At 39.8% G+C, this 16,801-nt stretch overlaps 1 protein-coding gene across 1 annotated transcript in view; it reads right to left on the bottom strand.

Annotated features, from left to right (window-relative positions):
- TMEM47 (transmembrane protein 47) overlaps nucleotides 1-16,801 on the bottom strand; it is a 40,437-nt gene that overhangs the window by 11,856 nt on the left and 11,780 nt on the right. The window contains exon 2 of the mRNA XM_042459581.1: nucleotides 7,102-7,242. Within this exon, the coding sequence (XP_042315515.1) occupies nucleotides 7,102-7,242 (141 nt within the window). The remainder of the gene's footprint in view (nucleotides 1-7,101; nucleotides 7,243-16,801) is intronic.

Genomic DNA, 16,801 nt, shown 5'->3' with positions numbered 1-16,801 from the left:
CAGAAAATAAAATACGATGATGATAATTTTGTACAGTTTTTGCTCAATATTCACACATCCTGAAGTGTTTCTACTCAGAAATGCTCTTGGAAACAGTGGGAGGGTATTTTGCAAAAGATTGAATTTTAGCATTAAAAGCCATGAATTCCTAGAAGAAAAGCATGTGTGCATCTTCAAAGAATAATTCCCTGAAACACTTCTGGATGTATGAATAGCAGATGCGAAACTCACAAAAATATTTGCTTTCTTTCACTGCAGAATCTTTTATTCTCAACTGCAAGGACAAAATCATCAAATATTTATATTCCTGCTCATGGATCCAAATTAGTGTGAGCCTAATATGCCTATTTTAAAACATATTCACTGGCTATCAATTTTTTTCTGGACCCAATTCAAGCTAAACCCCTGGCTAAGTGGGCTGTGTCTGAGACTTGAAAGGCTACAGGGCACTTTGGAGCATTATTCCTATCTCTGCCACATAGCTGAATCATTAAAATTTTGTTTTTGAAAAATCACCAAAAAAGTTCTTCCACATCCGATAGGGGGGAATTTCACAGTATTTGAGGGATCCTGGATTGTTTTAAGAAATTAAAATGGAAGTCAACTTCTCTTTTACTTCCTTTGGGGGTAATGTGCTTCACCTGAGCTTAAAATATGACCATGTTGTTCCCCATCTCCTTAGAAGGGAGGCAAGGGAGTCCTGGGGGCTCAAAATGATATTGGGGACCACATGCGCTCATTGACTATACGTTCCATATTCCTGGTTTATGGTATCTCAGAGACTTCCTTTTCCATATGTTTCTTGTGAAAAACTGAGATCTTTTAACAAATCTCTGCTATAGTTTCCATCTTTCTTGGATGTAAAACTATAATCAGCCAGACCAGGACTTGGTCTCTGATGGTCCCAGTAGAATCCCCTTCCCACTCTCTCTCTCCTTCTCTCCCCCCCTCCCCCCCTCCCTCCCTCTCTCTCTCTCTCTCTCTCTCTCTATATATATATATATATATACATATATTTTAAAACAGGCTTTGGGGATTTGAAACTTTTATAGGCCCAGGATAGATGCCCTTTTGTGGCATGGCAGCGGCGTACCTAGGGTTAGGGACCACGTGGCAACTGCATGGTCCCTAACCCTAGCACATACTGGCGGTGCTGTAATGGCAGCGCCCCATGTACACAGGCACCACCATTATGACATAATAGATGCATAGCATCTGCACGTCACATTGGCGCACTCAGATGTAACTAACACAGCAGAAAAGAACCCGCTTTTTGCAGGTTCTTTTTCCTGTGGAGGGAAGCCACATGGTTTGCCGGCTGCGGCTTCCCTCCAGAAGAAAAAAGGCCGCCGCCAGCCCGGACATTTTCACAGGTATGTACCGGGCCATAGTTTTCTTTGTAGTATTATTTTGAGATTGTTGGGTTTTTTTGCTGTCTTTCTGAGTTAAGTTTAAGTTTTTGGAAACTCTACGTTAGTTTGATTGTATGATATAAATCTGTTTAGGAAATGTGTGATTGAAAACCAATATATAAATACAGAAATCAAATTTTAAAAGGGGTTGATGAATTACTTTTGTTAAATGTACCTAGGCAGCAATACAGGCCTTAATTGCTATTCATAGATGCCTTCAGATATGCTGTAATGCATCCTTCATATGCTTGTGACTTTTGTGTTATTTCTGCCTACTCTGGACTATTTTTAGAATCAAACAACAGGAATACCCAAGAGAAACAGGAAAAAAAGAATGAAAATGTGACCATGCTCATATTACTGACCTATCATTCTGCTTAAAGACTATTACATTATTACCAGTGCTTGCTTGTTCTCCCACACATTCCCACTGTGGGCTCTTTTATTTAATAGTTCTCTTCATTACCCACACAAGCAGATGCCCCTATTCAAATGATACCCTTATTCAGTTTTACAGTGTACTTTAAAGTAGTTGATGGTCTACCTTCATTTTTTAAAAATCACTACTGCACCAACCACACTATTCACTGCAGAGATATCTTCAGCTGCTAATTCTAAAAAAATAAAAAATAGGAGTACAATAATGTTCTCCTGAAATTCAGGCTAGGAGGGGAGGATTGAGTTTACTGAAGAGTTCATGTGGCAGTATTCAATACACTGGATCCTAAGATAATTTAGTTTAAGGAGGCTCTTAGAAGAAATGTTTCCCATTCTGTCTTCCACTGTTTGTAGCCACTTGAAATTCCTGAAAAATCCTTGCTGGATAGTCAGAAGCACTGCTGCATAATATGAGATGGGATGCAGCAATCTGCAGGGCCAAGACTAGTCCACGTATTACACACCATTATGTAGTTGCCTCAAGCAGCAGCTAAAGGGGCATGCAAACAAGTTATTGCAGGACAGGGATATAGGCCATGCAATTTGCCCTGCATCCTGCAAGTCATCCTGCTGCATTCTGGTGCAATGCAAGAAGCATTTCCACTACCATTACAGAAGCATGGTTCAACTGCCAACCCAGCCAGCTTTTGTAGATTGGAGAGTGGGAAGCCTTATTCATTGACTCAGACAGCAAAATGCTTTGGATTGGTACAAGGTAGTGTTGGTTTGGGAATAAATGAGAAACTTTCCATTTGTGAATTTCTTTCAATTCACTTATCTTAGGTTCCAACCCAATGAAGGGATCAAATATAATAAAATATTACCTCTCCTTCTGCTAGACTTTATACATAGCTGGGATTAGTAACATCTAGGTGCTTTTTAAATTGCCTTGAGACAAAAATTCAGAAATTTGAGAAGCACTCAACCTGGATTATCCCCAAATACAATTTCTCACAAGATACAAAAAGAAACAAAAAGACAGTTGTGTTTTCTCCCTACTGAAAGACAAGAGAACTTGAACTGGAGCTTTTTAAAATACAGCACACACACCTACAATTTAGCAATGCAACCACTGGCATCTAACAGCTTTCTCATACAAAGCCCCACAGTTTTTGTGCATATAAGTAGCAGTCTTAAGCAAGTCTACCATCCTATCATTTCTGAGTCCTTCTAGATATCAAAGAAGCTTTCAGCCTGCTTATCCTTAGAACTTAATGTGATCTCTATGTCATAAAGCTAAGTATAGAGCTGATGTTTTTCACTTTCAATACAACCGCAAAGTACTCCTATTTCTTGATAACCTTCAGAGTACCTATTGCAACCCCCACCCCCCACCCCGGCCAAGACTGTTGAATAAGGCCTCAGGGATTTCTACAATTCTATAACCAAGAAGGCATGACAGGATACAACAAGGAAACTCCTAAGTGACAGGTGCAAGGAGGCTGTGAAGTGTCAGAACATGTCTTAGTAAGCTTTGGAGATCTCCCTGAGCATGAGCTACAGCTGGTCACATTCCATTAATATATTCTCTGTAAACCATTTTCAGAAGCTAAGCAGGGTCATACTTGGAAGGGTAGCCCACACAGAATACCAGATTTGGTAGGCTATATTCTGAGGAAACCAATGACAAGCTACCTCTGAGTATTCCTTGTGTAAATAAACCTGATGAAATTAATGAGGCCTACAACAACATGGAGGCAATACTTATTTTTAAATATTTCTCTTAGCCCATGTATGAACTTTGTTGTTTAGTTTCACACCCAGCTTAATTATGGTCATAGCTGATGAAATGGGAGACCATGGAGAAAACATACAGCAGAACTGCCTAGATGCCTCAGAAACAGGCTGTTTTCAGGTTTGTCATCCATGGTTTGTGCAACCCATACTATGCACTATGCAGGTGAACACAAGAGACTGTGTCTATAATTGCAGAACTTCCTCTTACTTCCCCAGGCTTCCTGTCCTTTCATCTTTAGATGACTAGTAAAGTTCCAGCTGGTTTGTAATCCATGAACTGCTGCTTTCAAACTCTGATTTGATCATTTGATGAAATCTTTAGTACTTGTAAAAACTGATATTTTAAGTGCCATTTACAGTAATTCAAATTGTTTTATTCATTTTGTTACTTTTCAACAAAGTAAAAAGTCACTACTGCAAGCATACTGCTAACTTCAACAAGGTAGTACTGCAAGGTGCAATTCCCCCCCCCCCAACCAAAAAAAAATAAAACAAGATTCACCTCAATGGAGGTGATTCTAATGAACCTCAGAAACATACTTCAAACAAACTTTTGCCCTGAATGGTAATGATGATGATGGCATTTGTAGCATATTTAGCTTCTGTTTTTTTGTCAATAACACAAATGTGTCAATATTAAAATGTTAGTCTCACTTGTTTTGTTGCGACTTAATTTCAAGCATAACTGCATAGAACTGCAATCTAAATATCACTCTGTAGTACTCCTATCTTTTCAGCAGTGCTGAGGGAAGGTTTTTTTCCTTGGTGACTCAGTAGAGTTTTCTCTGTCATAGAATAACAAACCTGGAAAGGCCAAAATTCATTTTTACCAAGCCCAGAAGCAAAGCTCTTGAGATTAGTAAAAATTTGTGTTCTGGCCCACTTCATTTGTAAATGCTCAAGCAATGCTTGGCATCCAGCCCACATTCCTATTTGGCTAGAAGCATATCCAATTTTTCATGTCCTTGGTCAAATACCTACCAGATTATCTGATCCTGCTTCGTCAATTTTTCATGTCTACTGCCCTTTTCATGTTTCTTGCTTTCTGAAATGGGCTATGTTTTGAATAACTACATTACAGTTGACATGGGAGCCAGCATCAAAGACACAAAGAGAAGTAACAAAACAAATTTAGCAGCAAAGGGCACTCTAAAATATGTTTCTAAAATAAATCATGTTTATCGTGGTCTGCAATAAAATTATATGAAGATCAAAACAATCTATCCCATGAATCTGTTTCTTTGAAAACAAAACAAGATAATAAGAGATCTTATGTAAACAAACAACAGTGTCCTCTTTTTGTGCTGAACTGCAATAGTTTAAATAAAATAATGGAAACAGCAGGGGGCAGTAGGATACCTTCCCTTATAATTATTTCAGTCCTTGAAATACTATGGGCCTATCTTTCCACATTCTTGTAAATGGAATTTTTTAAATCCATCTAGCAGAGTAGATGGTTCTGTCATTCTTTCCATTATGGGCTATCAGACAGGCTTACTGTTTCAATTCCAATACACATATGATTGACAGAATGAAGGGAAGCTATGCTTGGAAACCTCAGGTGTTTAAAAAAAAGGCAATCTGTTATCGGCCAACCAAAAAGACATGGGAATGCATATTGAGAGATGATTTCAGTATGGCCATTATGCATTGCATTAGAAAGCTCCCTTTGGATAGTCTATTTATATAGGCCTTTTAAAAAAAAACTTTCTGTGGCATACGTTCTTTCCTTAGATGCTTTGAAAAACAAAATAAAGCCTTTACTGTGAGAAAGCTATTGAAATTAGTAACAAAAAGCAAACTTAACACAATGAATGGAGAAGATAAAAACACCTTTCAATTTAATCCCATTTATTTTCATATGAATAGTTTCAAAAGCTAATACTTAAGTATTTTCAAAAGTATTAGAAAAATAGCATTTAGCTTATCAGAAAAGGGAGAGAGAGTGAGAGAGAGAGAGAGAGAGAGAGAGAGAGAGATTTTAAATAAAACTCATCAAAACTGATACATTTAAAGATTTGGCTCTTGTGACAGCTTGGAATTTTGCCAGTTATGACTACCCACAATGCATTTCAAAACAGGAATCAAAATGTTACAAAAGCAATGCCCCTCTAACAACAATGTAGGGTTATTTACTTCTATAAATAGACTGAGCGGGCAAGTGATTGCCAACTTATTTCACACAATCCTGTTCAAGGATACTTGACACCATGGACAGAGCCTATTGTGATTAGTGGTGCCTAGACAGAGACTAAGCAGCCATCAGCATGTTCACAAGTACTGTAAAATGGGTAGTCATAGTTACAGTCCCCCCCCCATTTAATCTAATTCACAATATGCATTCAGATCACAGGCAGCTACCTAACTAAAGAAAACAATTTGGCAACACAAATTTGTACTGTGGGCTGGCTATCAAGTTAGTTATTAAAACCTAACTACAATGCCATTAATTCACATCATTTAGGAGGAACAAGAATTCAGTTCTAACTGGCCAAGATGGCCAAGAGCCAGCTGTGTTAGGCCAGCAAAGAGGTATGCTGAATCCAAACCACTCCAATCATAGATCTATTTGAAATTCCTTTGTACTGTCTTCACCATGGCTTACCTTCCTGTCAGCACTGTTGCCATGTCTTTCTGGGTGCAAAGAGGTTTGGATCCTGTAACTTTCATTTCCCCTGCCCCTGCTTTACCTCATTTTTAGATCTTGTGTCAGGAAAATTTCAACAGCAGAGCAGTTCTCATGGCATAAGAGGCTTGTGCCTTATCCTAACCTGCTACAGCAGCATATTTTTAACCAGCATAACCAGAATCCAACATTTTCACAGCCATTCTTGAAAACCCTTTGATAATTACCAGGGGTTGCAACATTCATACATGAAAATAGCTCTTTAATTATTGCATGCGCTTGAGTTGTCACCTGAATAATAAATTATCATTTTAACAACAGTATGATCATGCAAAACAGGTAGAATTAAGAATTAATGTATAATCTGATAACCTATGAATGGTCTGTATGTGGGTTCTAGGGTGAGGATCAAGCCACATTCAAGTGTTCAAGAAGGATGAGTACTGCCCATGTGAAAAGATGAGTTAACTAGATCCCCTAATGGTTATCAGTCATGTGTCTGAAGAGGAAACGTCATTGTATCCACAGCAGCTCTCCACACACACCAGAATCTCTATTTTTCTTCATTCTTACACAAGGGGAGATCCTCCACAGATGTAACACAACTACCTCTTTAGGCAAGTTGCTTTTGTAGAAAGAAAGTAAAAGCAGAGTGGATGAATGTAGTGCACTCTATTCTCGATGAGTGGAACACACACCTTACCAATATCTGAACAGAGATTGAATCAAGACTTTCTGGTCCATGTGAAGAAAAGATGGTGGTGCTGTATAATTATCAACTTTAGATACACCTCTGGATCACAGGACAAAAATCACATCCATTTTCTGCACAGATGTAGAGCTGCAGTTTTCAAATTTTAATATACTTCAGAGAAAAAAATTATTTACCTGCTGCAAACAGCATGACAGCAACTGGTCTGTAGAACCTCCGTCGTGATCCCACACAGATAGAAATTAATCCAACCAAGAAAGCTATAAGAATTATAGCAGCACCTCCCAGCAGCATAGAAAGTGTAGCAATCTGCCAGTCTGTAGAAAGAAAGAAACACAGATACTTGAAGCTAACATACAGAAATTAGTATTTATGCAAAAGGCAAAGGACAGACTAGGCCATTAGTAATTCTGTGAGACTGTTTTAAGAATTTATCCACAGGGCAAAATTTTCATCCAATTTAGATAAAGTCCATGTGTTTTAATAGCACCATTCTGATACTACATATCAATTAACAGTCTTCACACTCCTTTACATAGGAACATACAGTATATACTCAGAGGCGACAGGTACATCTTGATCTTGGAAGCTAAGCAGGGTTAGCCCTGGTTAGTACTTGAATGGGAGACAGCCAACAAAAACCAATGCTGTAGGCTATATTTCACAGGAGGGAACTGCCAAAACCACCTCTGCATATTCCTTACCTAAGAAAACTCTATGAAATCCATGAGGTTGCCATAAATCTGCAGGAAACTGGAAAGAATTTGTACACATGCACACACTTCTGAACATACAAAACGATCCTATGCAAGCTTTCTCAGAAGTATGCCACACTGTGTTTGATGGGATTTACTCCTAGGAAAGTGTGCATAGGATTGAAGCTTTGGATAGTCTAGGTTTACTTTGGTTTGCCAAATTTTATTGGAAAACCATATTAAAATCAACAAGAACTATTTGCAAATGAACAAACTTGGATTAGTTAGTCATCCATGGGCCTTAAGATACCAATGGGTGCTATGTATATTTGAATAATGAATGAAAAATAAGGATGCCAAAAAGAATTGCACTTCTCTACTTCAGAGATATCAGTTCTGTACCCAATCCTACAATCCAAGGCTTGGCCTGGAGGGTATAACTGAGCCCGTCCATTGGCCATGAAGATGAATCACTGGGGCACTAAATTAAGATATAGAATCATAGAATCATAGAGTTGGAAAAGACCACAAGGACCATCCAGTCCAACCACCTGCCATGCAGGAAATCTCAATCAAAGCATCCCCGACAGATGATCATCCAGCCTCTGTTTAAAGACCTCCAAGGAAGGAGACTCCACTACACTCCGAGGGAGTGTGTTCCACTGTCCAACAGCCCTAACTGACAGGAAGTTCCTCCTAATGTTGAGGTGGAATCTCTTTTCCTGGAGCTTGCATCCATTATTCTGGGTCCTGTTCTCTGGAGCAGCAGAAAACAAGCTTGCTCCCTCCTCAATATGACATCCCTTCAAATATTTAAACAGGGATAACATATCACCTCTCAACCTTCTCTTCTTCAGGCTAAACTTCCCTAGTTCCCTAAGTCATTCCTCACAGGGCATGGTTTCCAGGCCCTTCGCCATTTTAGTCGTCCTCCTTTGGACACACTCCAGTTTCTCAACATCCTTTTTGAATTGTGGTGCCCAGAACTGGTCACAGTATTTAAGGTTGTCATCTTCAAATTTGATAAGTATGCACCCAATTCTGTCATACAAGTCATTGATAAAGATGTTGAATAGCACTGGCCCCAGAACAGAGCCCTGTGGGACCCCACTGGTCACTTCTCTCCAGGATGAAAAGGAGCCATTGTTGATCACCCTCTGGGTTCGGCTGGTCAACCAGTTATATATCCATGTAAGAGATACATTGCCTAGCTCACATTTACAAGCTTGTTTGCAAGAATATCATGGGAAACCCTGTCGAAAGCCTTACTGAAATCAAGATATACTTTATCCACAGCATTCCCTTCATCTAACAAGCTGGTAATTTTATCAGAATAAGAGATTAGATTTGTCTGGCATGACTTGTTTCTCTGAAACCCATGTCGACTTTTTGTGATTATGGAATTGCCTTCTAGATGTTCACAGACTTTCTGTTCAATGATCTGCTCTAGAATCTTTCCTGGTTTAGATGTTAGACTAACTGGATGATAATTGTTGGGATCCTCTTTTTTTCCCTTTTTGAAGATGGGGACATTTGCCCTCCTCCAGTCTGCTGGGACTTCTCCTGTTCTCCAGGAGTTCTCAAAGATTATTACCAATGGCTCCGATAGTACATTTGTCAGTTCTTTTAATAGATGGATGTAGTTCATCTGGTCCTGGAGACTTAAATTCATTTAGATTAACCAGATATTCCTCTACTATCTCTTTACTTATTCTGTGCTGAAATTCCCCTATTCTGTCCTCTGCTCCATTATCCTCAGGTTTGAACGCCCTTTTCCTTTTCTGAGAAGACTGAGGCAAAGAAGGTGTTGAGTAATTCTGTCTCTTCTCTGTCCCCTGTTAGCCTTTTGCCATCTTTTCCATGTAGTGGCCCTACCGTTTCCTTTTTCTTCCTTTTGCTATGGACATATCCAAAAAGCCCTTTTTATTGTTCTTAACCTTTCTAGCAAGCCTGAGTTCTTTCTGTGCTTTAGCTTTTCTGACTTTACCCCTACACATGCTAGCTATTTGAATTCCCCTTTGGTGATTTCCCCATTTTTCCATTTCTTATACATGTTCCATTTAAAAGTTAGCTCAGTTGTGCCTTCAGTATCTCCCTTTTGACAAACTTCCATCCATCCTGAACTCCCTTCTCTTTTAGTATTTCTGACCATGAGATCACCCCAAGTACTTCTCTAAGTGTACTGAAATCAGCTTTCCTAAAGTCTAGAATGTGTGTCTGACTATGCCTGGCTTCTCCTTTCCACTATATAACAAACTCCAGGAGAACATGGTCACTTCCACCACTTGCTTCCCGTTAATCAAGTCATCCTTGTTGGTTAGGATCAGATCCAAAACAGCTGATCTCCTTGTTGCCTCTTCCACCTTTTGGACAATGAAATTGTCTTCGAGGCAAGTGAGGAATTTGCTAGACCTTGAGGATTTGCCTGAGTTTGAATTCCAGCAAATACCAGGATAGTTGAAGTCACTTATCACTACTACATCTCTCCTTTCTGAGTGTGTAGTCATCTGTTCTAGAAAAGTGTCGTCAAATTCCTCCATCTGACTGGGGGGGGAGGGGTGGTGGTCTGTAGTAGACTTCCACCATAACATCCTTGTTGTTTCCCTCCCCTTTAATTTTTATCCAGATGCTGTCCACCTGGCTTCCAGTACTGATGTCCTGGATCTCTTCACTGGTGTAAATATCTCTGACATATAGTGATATTCCTCCTCCTTTCCTGTTTGGCCTGTTTCTCTTTAAAAAGGTTATACGCCTGTATTTCTACATTCCAGTCATGAGACTCATCCCACCAGGTTTCAGTGATGCCTATTATATCATATTTGCTTTGTTGTACTAGGAGTTCAAGTTCATCTTGCTTATTTCCCATGCTCAAGTTTTTGTAACAGAGTTTAGTACCATTACATATTCTTGTAAATATCTACTATTTTAAATAAGTCTATATAAGTTATTAATAATATTTTATTTAATAATTAAAAAGCTAATGGTTTCCAAAATATATAGCCATATGCTCCACATCAGGGATTCAAACAACTGCTGTTTTTGGCATTGCTAGAGATACTTCATCACTCTTGCTCCAGGAGAATTGTTCTATCTTATTCGGTGATGAGAGCTATGTATTGTTATGTATTGCTCAGGATGCCTTACAGTTGCATTGCTAATAGTTACACTTTCATTTCTAACTTCATTCATCTAATCATAGGTACAAAAATGAGCACAATGTTACTTATTTTGTTTTGACTCTTCCTCTAAGAACAAACTTTCATGCAAGTTTACATTACAAAGTACAGTGGGTCCTCTTCTTATGTGGAGGATCTGTTCTGGACACCCCCCCCCCCCACTTAAGGGAAAATCCTCCTATGCTCAAGACCCATAGGAAATAATAGAATGCGTGCATGTGGCTGGGTGGTGTGTGCGTGCGCCATTGTTTTTCTACCCCTTGTACGCATAAGCTGGAAGCCGTGTAAAATGCGTCCGCACGTGGTGTGAGCACATTGTAACAGGTTTTATGGTGAAACAAAAGTTGATTAGTTTCCTAACTTGGGCCTGTTACAGACGGGCTAAAAAGTACGCGTGGAGCGTGTACTAGGGTTAAGACAGGGCGGTGCTTCTGCACCGCCCTAACCCTAGTGCGCGCTGCGTGCGCACAAAATGATGGCGGCTGTTCCACACAGCCGCTGCCATCGATACGTGACAACCGCGCCGCCTCCAAATGAGGCGGCACGGTTGTGACATATTGGGGTCACGGCAGGCCGCCTAGGGTGCCCTTTCCGCACCCCCGGAAGGAGCTCCATTTCGGAGCTCCTTCCTGGTTTGGTCTGCTGGGCACAGCCTTCAGACGGCTGTGCCCAGCGGTCCAAAGGAGAAAGGGGCCAAACGGCCCCTTTCTCCTTCTCCCCGCCGCCGCGGGGTGTCCTTGGGGCTTCAAGCCCCAAGGACACCCCTTTCCAGGCTGTGGGGAAGGGGCCTTTTGCCGCTTCCCCGCAGCCTGGAAAGTGGCGGATCGGGGCTTCAGCGGCTGCCGCTCTGGCCGCTGAGACCCCGATCCGGCAGGGAAAGGTGCGCCTACAGGCCGCCCCAAAGGGGCGGTCTGTAATGTGCCTTGGTTTGTATGGTCTCCGTTCACAAAGTTGCATTAATTTTAAAATAGGACTTCTTGGCAAAAAAAATAGGGCAAATAACTGATGGCACACACCAGGTTGAACACAAAACACCCAATAATTCTGAGCTGAGATTTTCAAAGCCAATTTAATGAGTGTGGAGGGTTAAAATCCCCCAGCTAATTTAGAATATCTTACTGCAGGAGTTCTGAAGATTCTTGAAGCTAATGAAATTTAGCAAGAGCTATGGTATAACAACTCCTAAATAAAATGAACAAATTCTGTTGCACATGTATAATATTTATCTAACTTCATTCATTAAAAATACAATAAAACATCATTTAAACAACTGGCTATAAAAAAGTGAGATCAACTTTTGAAATATGTGAGTGAAAGCTGGGTAGACTAAACCTTTCTCTTCTCACACTTCTCATGGCACCATTCATCCTCCAGAAAAGCAGGGAGGTTTATGATATCTGGAGGCTTTCAGTGGAAAATGGCATCACATTTAAGGATCTCTCTTTGAAATATAAGGTGCCCAAAGGTTCTCCCATTTCTTTTATTTAAAAATACATACCATTTCAACCAGCAGTTTATCTGCATTTCTGAGACAGGTATGCTGTGGTGTTATCTTCAACTGTTTTAAGTTTTTTAATGGATCATTTACTTAATTGTTTTTAAAAAATAACTTTTATACTCTATATTGTTACATGTCTTTTGCTTCAACTTAAGCTGTAAGCTGTTTTGGGTTCTGTAGACTGTAAAAGTGGAGTTTTAAGCAAATAAATACACAAATAAATGCTTTTAGGAGTGATACTACTTCATGACAATAAATCAGTCCCATGGCTGTTGTAGGAAGAAAGGGGGCTGACTTCACTGTGGCTCTGAGAGCAGTTTTCCTATCTCAACCCTCAAGAATATCTCTGGGAATGTGGCTGTATCATTAACATGGCCTGGTTTTAGGGATATTCTGTCCTGGGAATGTAGCCAGGGAGCTAAGCTACCATTTGAAATGTCAACAATCCTTTTGGTGTTGTTTGGTAGAAGAGAGAAAGAAGAGAGAGCTTTGAATACCTTTAAAGGTTTGAATAACTTTTATTTAAGGGTATGAAATCAAACCAAAGAACTGTTAAAATCAGTCCAATCTTTGGAGTATACTTGCAAAAACTTCTGGGATAAATTCTTTGGACCAGCACTATTCAAAACAAAATAAAACATGATATCCCCCTCCCCCCAAAATAACTAGGCAATGAAAAGCCCCCAAAAGACTGTCACCAGGGATTTTTTTCTGGGGTGATAAGATAGACAGGATGCCATAGTAATAACAAAAAAGAACCTATATCAGATCCTCATCTATCTCATTTCTGATGGCTGATAGGCCCCAAAAGGTTACCTCCAATAATGATTTCAATGTCCTGGCATTTTGCAGCTTTTTGCACCATGGAAAGGCCAGATTGGGGCCACGGCTTGTAGTTGCCGTAGCCCTGATCTGGCAAGGAAAGGGGTAGCCTCCCACCAATCCTTAGAGGCTGTCTGTAGAGTCCCTTACTGATTTGACTACTATATTGTGCTTTACATGGAGCTGCCCTTGATGAGGATCCAGAAGCTACTGCTAGTGCAAAATTTAGCAACTCAACTGTTGACTGGACTACCATATAAACAGCCTATAATGCCATTCTTAAAAGAATTGCACTGGCTGTCAATATGTTTCCAGTCTGAATTCAAGGTGTTTGTAATGACATTTAAAGCCCTAAATGGCTTGGGACCTTGATACTGGAGGGAGTGCTTCTCCCCATATGTGTCTGCTCAAGGATTAAGGTCTGCCAGGGGGAGAGACTCCTCTGTGTTCCACAGTGAGGTTAATACACTCTTTTTGGGACATGGGAGAGGGCTTTCTCAGCTGTGGCATCCCAACTGTAGATTCCTCTCCCTTTGGAAACTCAGTTGGCAGCACCACTCTTTTCATTTAGGCACCAAGTTAAAACTTGGCTGTTTGTCAAGGCCACTGGGCTCATTAATTCATCCAAAATACTGCTGCACATAGTTTAAAAATCTAAATCTGTTTTAAACTCATGGTGTATAATATGTTTTAGCATATTTAAATTATTTTATTGTTTTAATTTTTTTCACTTGTTTTACTGCTTCTCTGAAATATTTTAGGGTAGGGTTTATATAGGGTGGGGTATAAATATTTTATTGATGATTATGATGATCTTCATCATTAAGAGCTCACTTTATGGTGGTTTTCAAGTTGCAGCTACTGCAGAATGCAGTTGTCTGGCTGCTGCCAGGTGTTCCATCCATGTTTAACCCCTTTAGTGAAGCCTCTGTGCTGTCTGCCTATTTTCTACTGGGCACGACTCAGTGTTCTGGTACTAGTGTACAAAGCCCTTTTATGATTTTTGAATATGATAGCTGTTACCATGCCTTCTCCCCTAGCATTCTGGTCATTCCCCGAGAAATTTATTTCAGGGAGTTCCACATGGATTGTAGAGCTGCTTAGTGACCACAAAGAGCTGGGCCTTCAGTTCAACAGCTACTATCCTGCTATGGAATTCCAGCTGAGGTTAAGCATATACCTGCACTTCTTTATTCTCTGATCTAAGATCTTCTTTTCAGGCAAGCTTTTCCATACAGAGTTTTATTAGTGCATTTTTTGAGGGGAGGGGTAATTTTTTTATACTTCATTGTTTTGATTTCTTGAATACTATTCTGAATGCTGTCACATGAAGAAGACAGACAGACAGACAGACACACTACAATAAATATAACCAGGAGCAATACTTCTATACCATATATACCATTCTATACCTGGAATTGTATAGTACAGTGATGGTGAACCTTTTCGAGGCCGAGTGCCCAAACTGCAACCCAAAACCCACTTATTTATTGCAAAGTGCCATGTCCCTCTCGCTTTCTAGTAACAAACTCTGGCAAACTCTGTGCTGGGGCGATGGCACATGTGCCCACAGAGAGGGCTCTGAGTGCCACCTCTGGCATGCGTGCCATAGGTTTGCCATCACTGGTATAGTACTTCCCTGGGTTGTTTCCTTATGAAGCCATTTTTTTTTGGGGGGGGGGATGCTTTTTAAAACCCTGTGGCTAACAAAAGTCTGTGCATGTGCTTGCACACTAGTTAGGAAAAAGTAAGGAGACAACTCTCCTAAGCAGCTCAAGGAAGGCTGGTCATGGTCAACAGGTGCAAAATAATGCCTGAAATTGGCATGGAATGGCGTATCCTGGGAAAAGACATGATTAGTTGGCTGAAAGATACAACAAAAACACTTCACACGCAATATTTTGTTACAGATCCTACTTGCTGAATTGTAAACTAAAAGAAAATGTTATAATACAAGTTTCAAACAATGATACATAGTGGCTTTCTGAATTTCTTGGTGCCTGCCATCTCCTCTGAGTGCATGAGCCAGCACTTTAACCATGTTATATTCCTCTACCACTGGTCTGTTTTATGCTTGATTCATACTTTTCACATAATATTTTTCTGTTCTAGAACAATCTTAGATACGCTTTCTGATTACATGTTTTATTATAAATTTGTTGGCATTTCCAGCTTACATCTTGATCCATGAGAAGAGCAGCTGAGTGTATGGGCCAAGAGAATCCACCTCCTTTACTCATTTCAGATTATCTGTTTTTATTGCCAGTGTTTTACACTTTGTTTGGCTATGAAAAATTGTGGTAAAGACCTGCCTTTCTGATTGCTCTTTGGATCAAATTAGTTCATTACTTCCAAAGTTACTCACTCAGCTGTGCCCTGTGTTTTTAATGTTTATCTTCTCCTACAGGCTTTGCCGCTCTGCATTCATTTTTGTAAGACTGACCAATGTGCTTTGAACAGTTTTGCTCCCACATCATTCAGCTGACTTATGGATCATCTACTTTCAGCTGTTTTAGCATATCATGCTGCTATGCCATTGGTAACATACTTCAACTCTTGTCGGCACCTGAACTCTTCTCCTCTTACTGGTTTCCAACTTAGATGTTTTTCACCATGCTGTTGTACATGCTTTTTATTATCATTGAGAAAGGCAAGATTAAGACATGCTATGGCTCTCTAAGTGAGCCAAGATTAAAAGGCTCAATCACATAACTCATCCAAAAAATACATATTATTTTAACAAATGACAGTGAAAATAGGAGTAAAACTTTATATTTAAATATATACTTTGCAAAATTTCTAAGCAAACATGCAGTGTGACTAGCAGATAAGTAATCATATGCATCAGAAGAAACCTTCAGGATATTTCTGTCATATTAGAATGGTAGTAGCTGAGTCTCCCCCCCCCCCCGTTGCTTTGATTTTTAATAACGACCTATAACTTGAAATTTAGTTGTTGTTTATAATCATAAAGCCAAAGTTTTAATTTGCCTAGCTTGTGCATAAAATTATCACTGAGGAGTTATTATTTGGCATGGTATTGCAATCATGGCAGAATCCATGGGTTTTAATTTCAAAAGACTAAAGCATACTGAATAACTGGTATATACAAAAATGAAAAGAATATACAAAAATATTTGGAAAATTATGGGGAAAACATATTTTTCAAGTATTGAGAAACTCCAATAAGAAGAATCCTGGGCAGACAAGAATTATCACAGTTCACAGGACTTATTCTGCACAAAATTTGCATGTGGGTGTTTTCCAAAGAAAACAGCACTATCTGTGTCAAAATGGGGCAGGGGAGCAGGAACAGCTTTGGAACAAGCAGATCCAATGCTAAGTCCACAGAATGCCCTGCTTGGGGAGGTTCTGATTGCTGCCACTGGTGAAACAACTTGTGCTGGAAGCTGCTTACCTGGCCCCTGCCACATCTGCCAGCGTTCTTCTCTGTCAGCAGAAAGGCAACAGTGTGGCAACCTAATCTGTTCAAGCCATCAACATTTTACCATTAGCACTGTACTCAGAATCTCACTTCAACCATTTCCTCTGTGTTGCTTGTTCTGCTCTTAATCATCATATCCATGTTCTGCTTTTTACAAGTTAAGGTTTATATATATATATATCCTAATGTTATACGTATTCCTTAATTCAGGGGCAGTGACTATTGGCATGAACTTGTGGT

Source organism: Sceloporus undulatus, chromosome 3 (genome assembly GCF_019175285.1).
Source record: "Sceloporus undulatus isolate JIND9_A2432 ecotype Alabama chromosome 3, SceUnd_v1.1, whole genome shotgun sequence".
Lineage (NCBI taxonomy): Eukaryota > Metazoa > Chordata > Lepidosauria > Squamata > Phrynosomatidae > Sceloporus > Sceloporus undulatus.
This window is presented reverse-complemented; position numbering and strand designations above follow the sequence as displayed.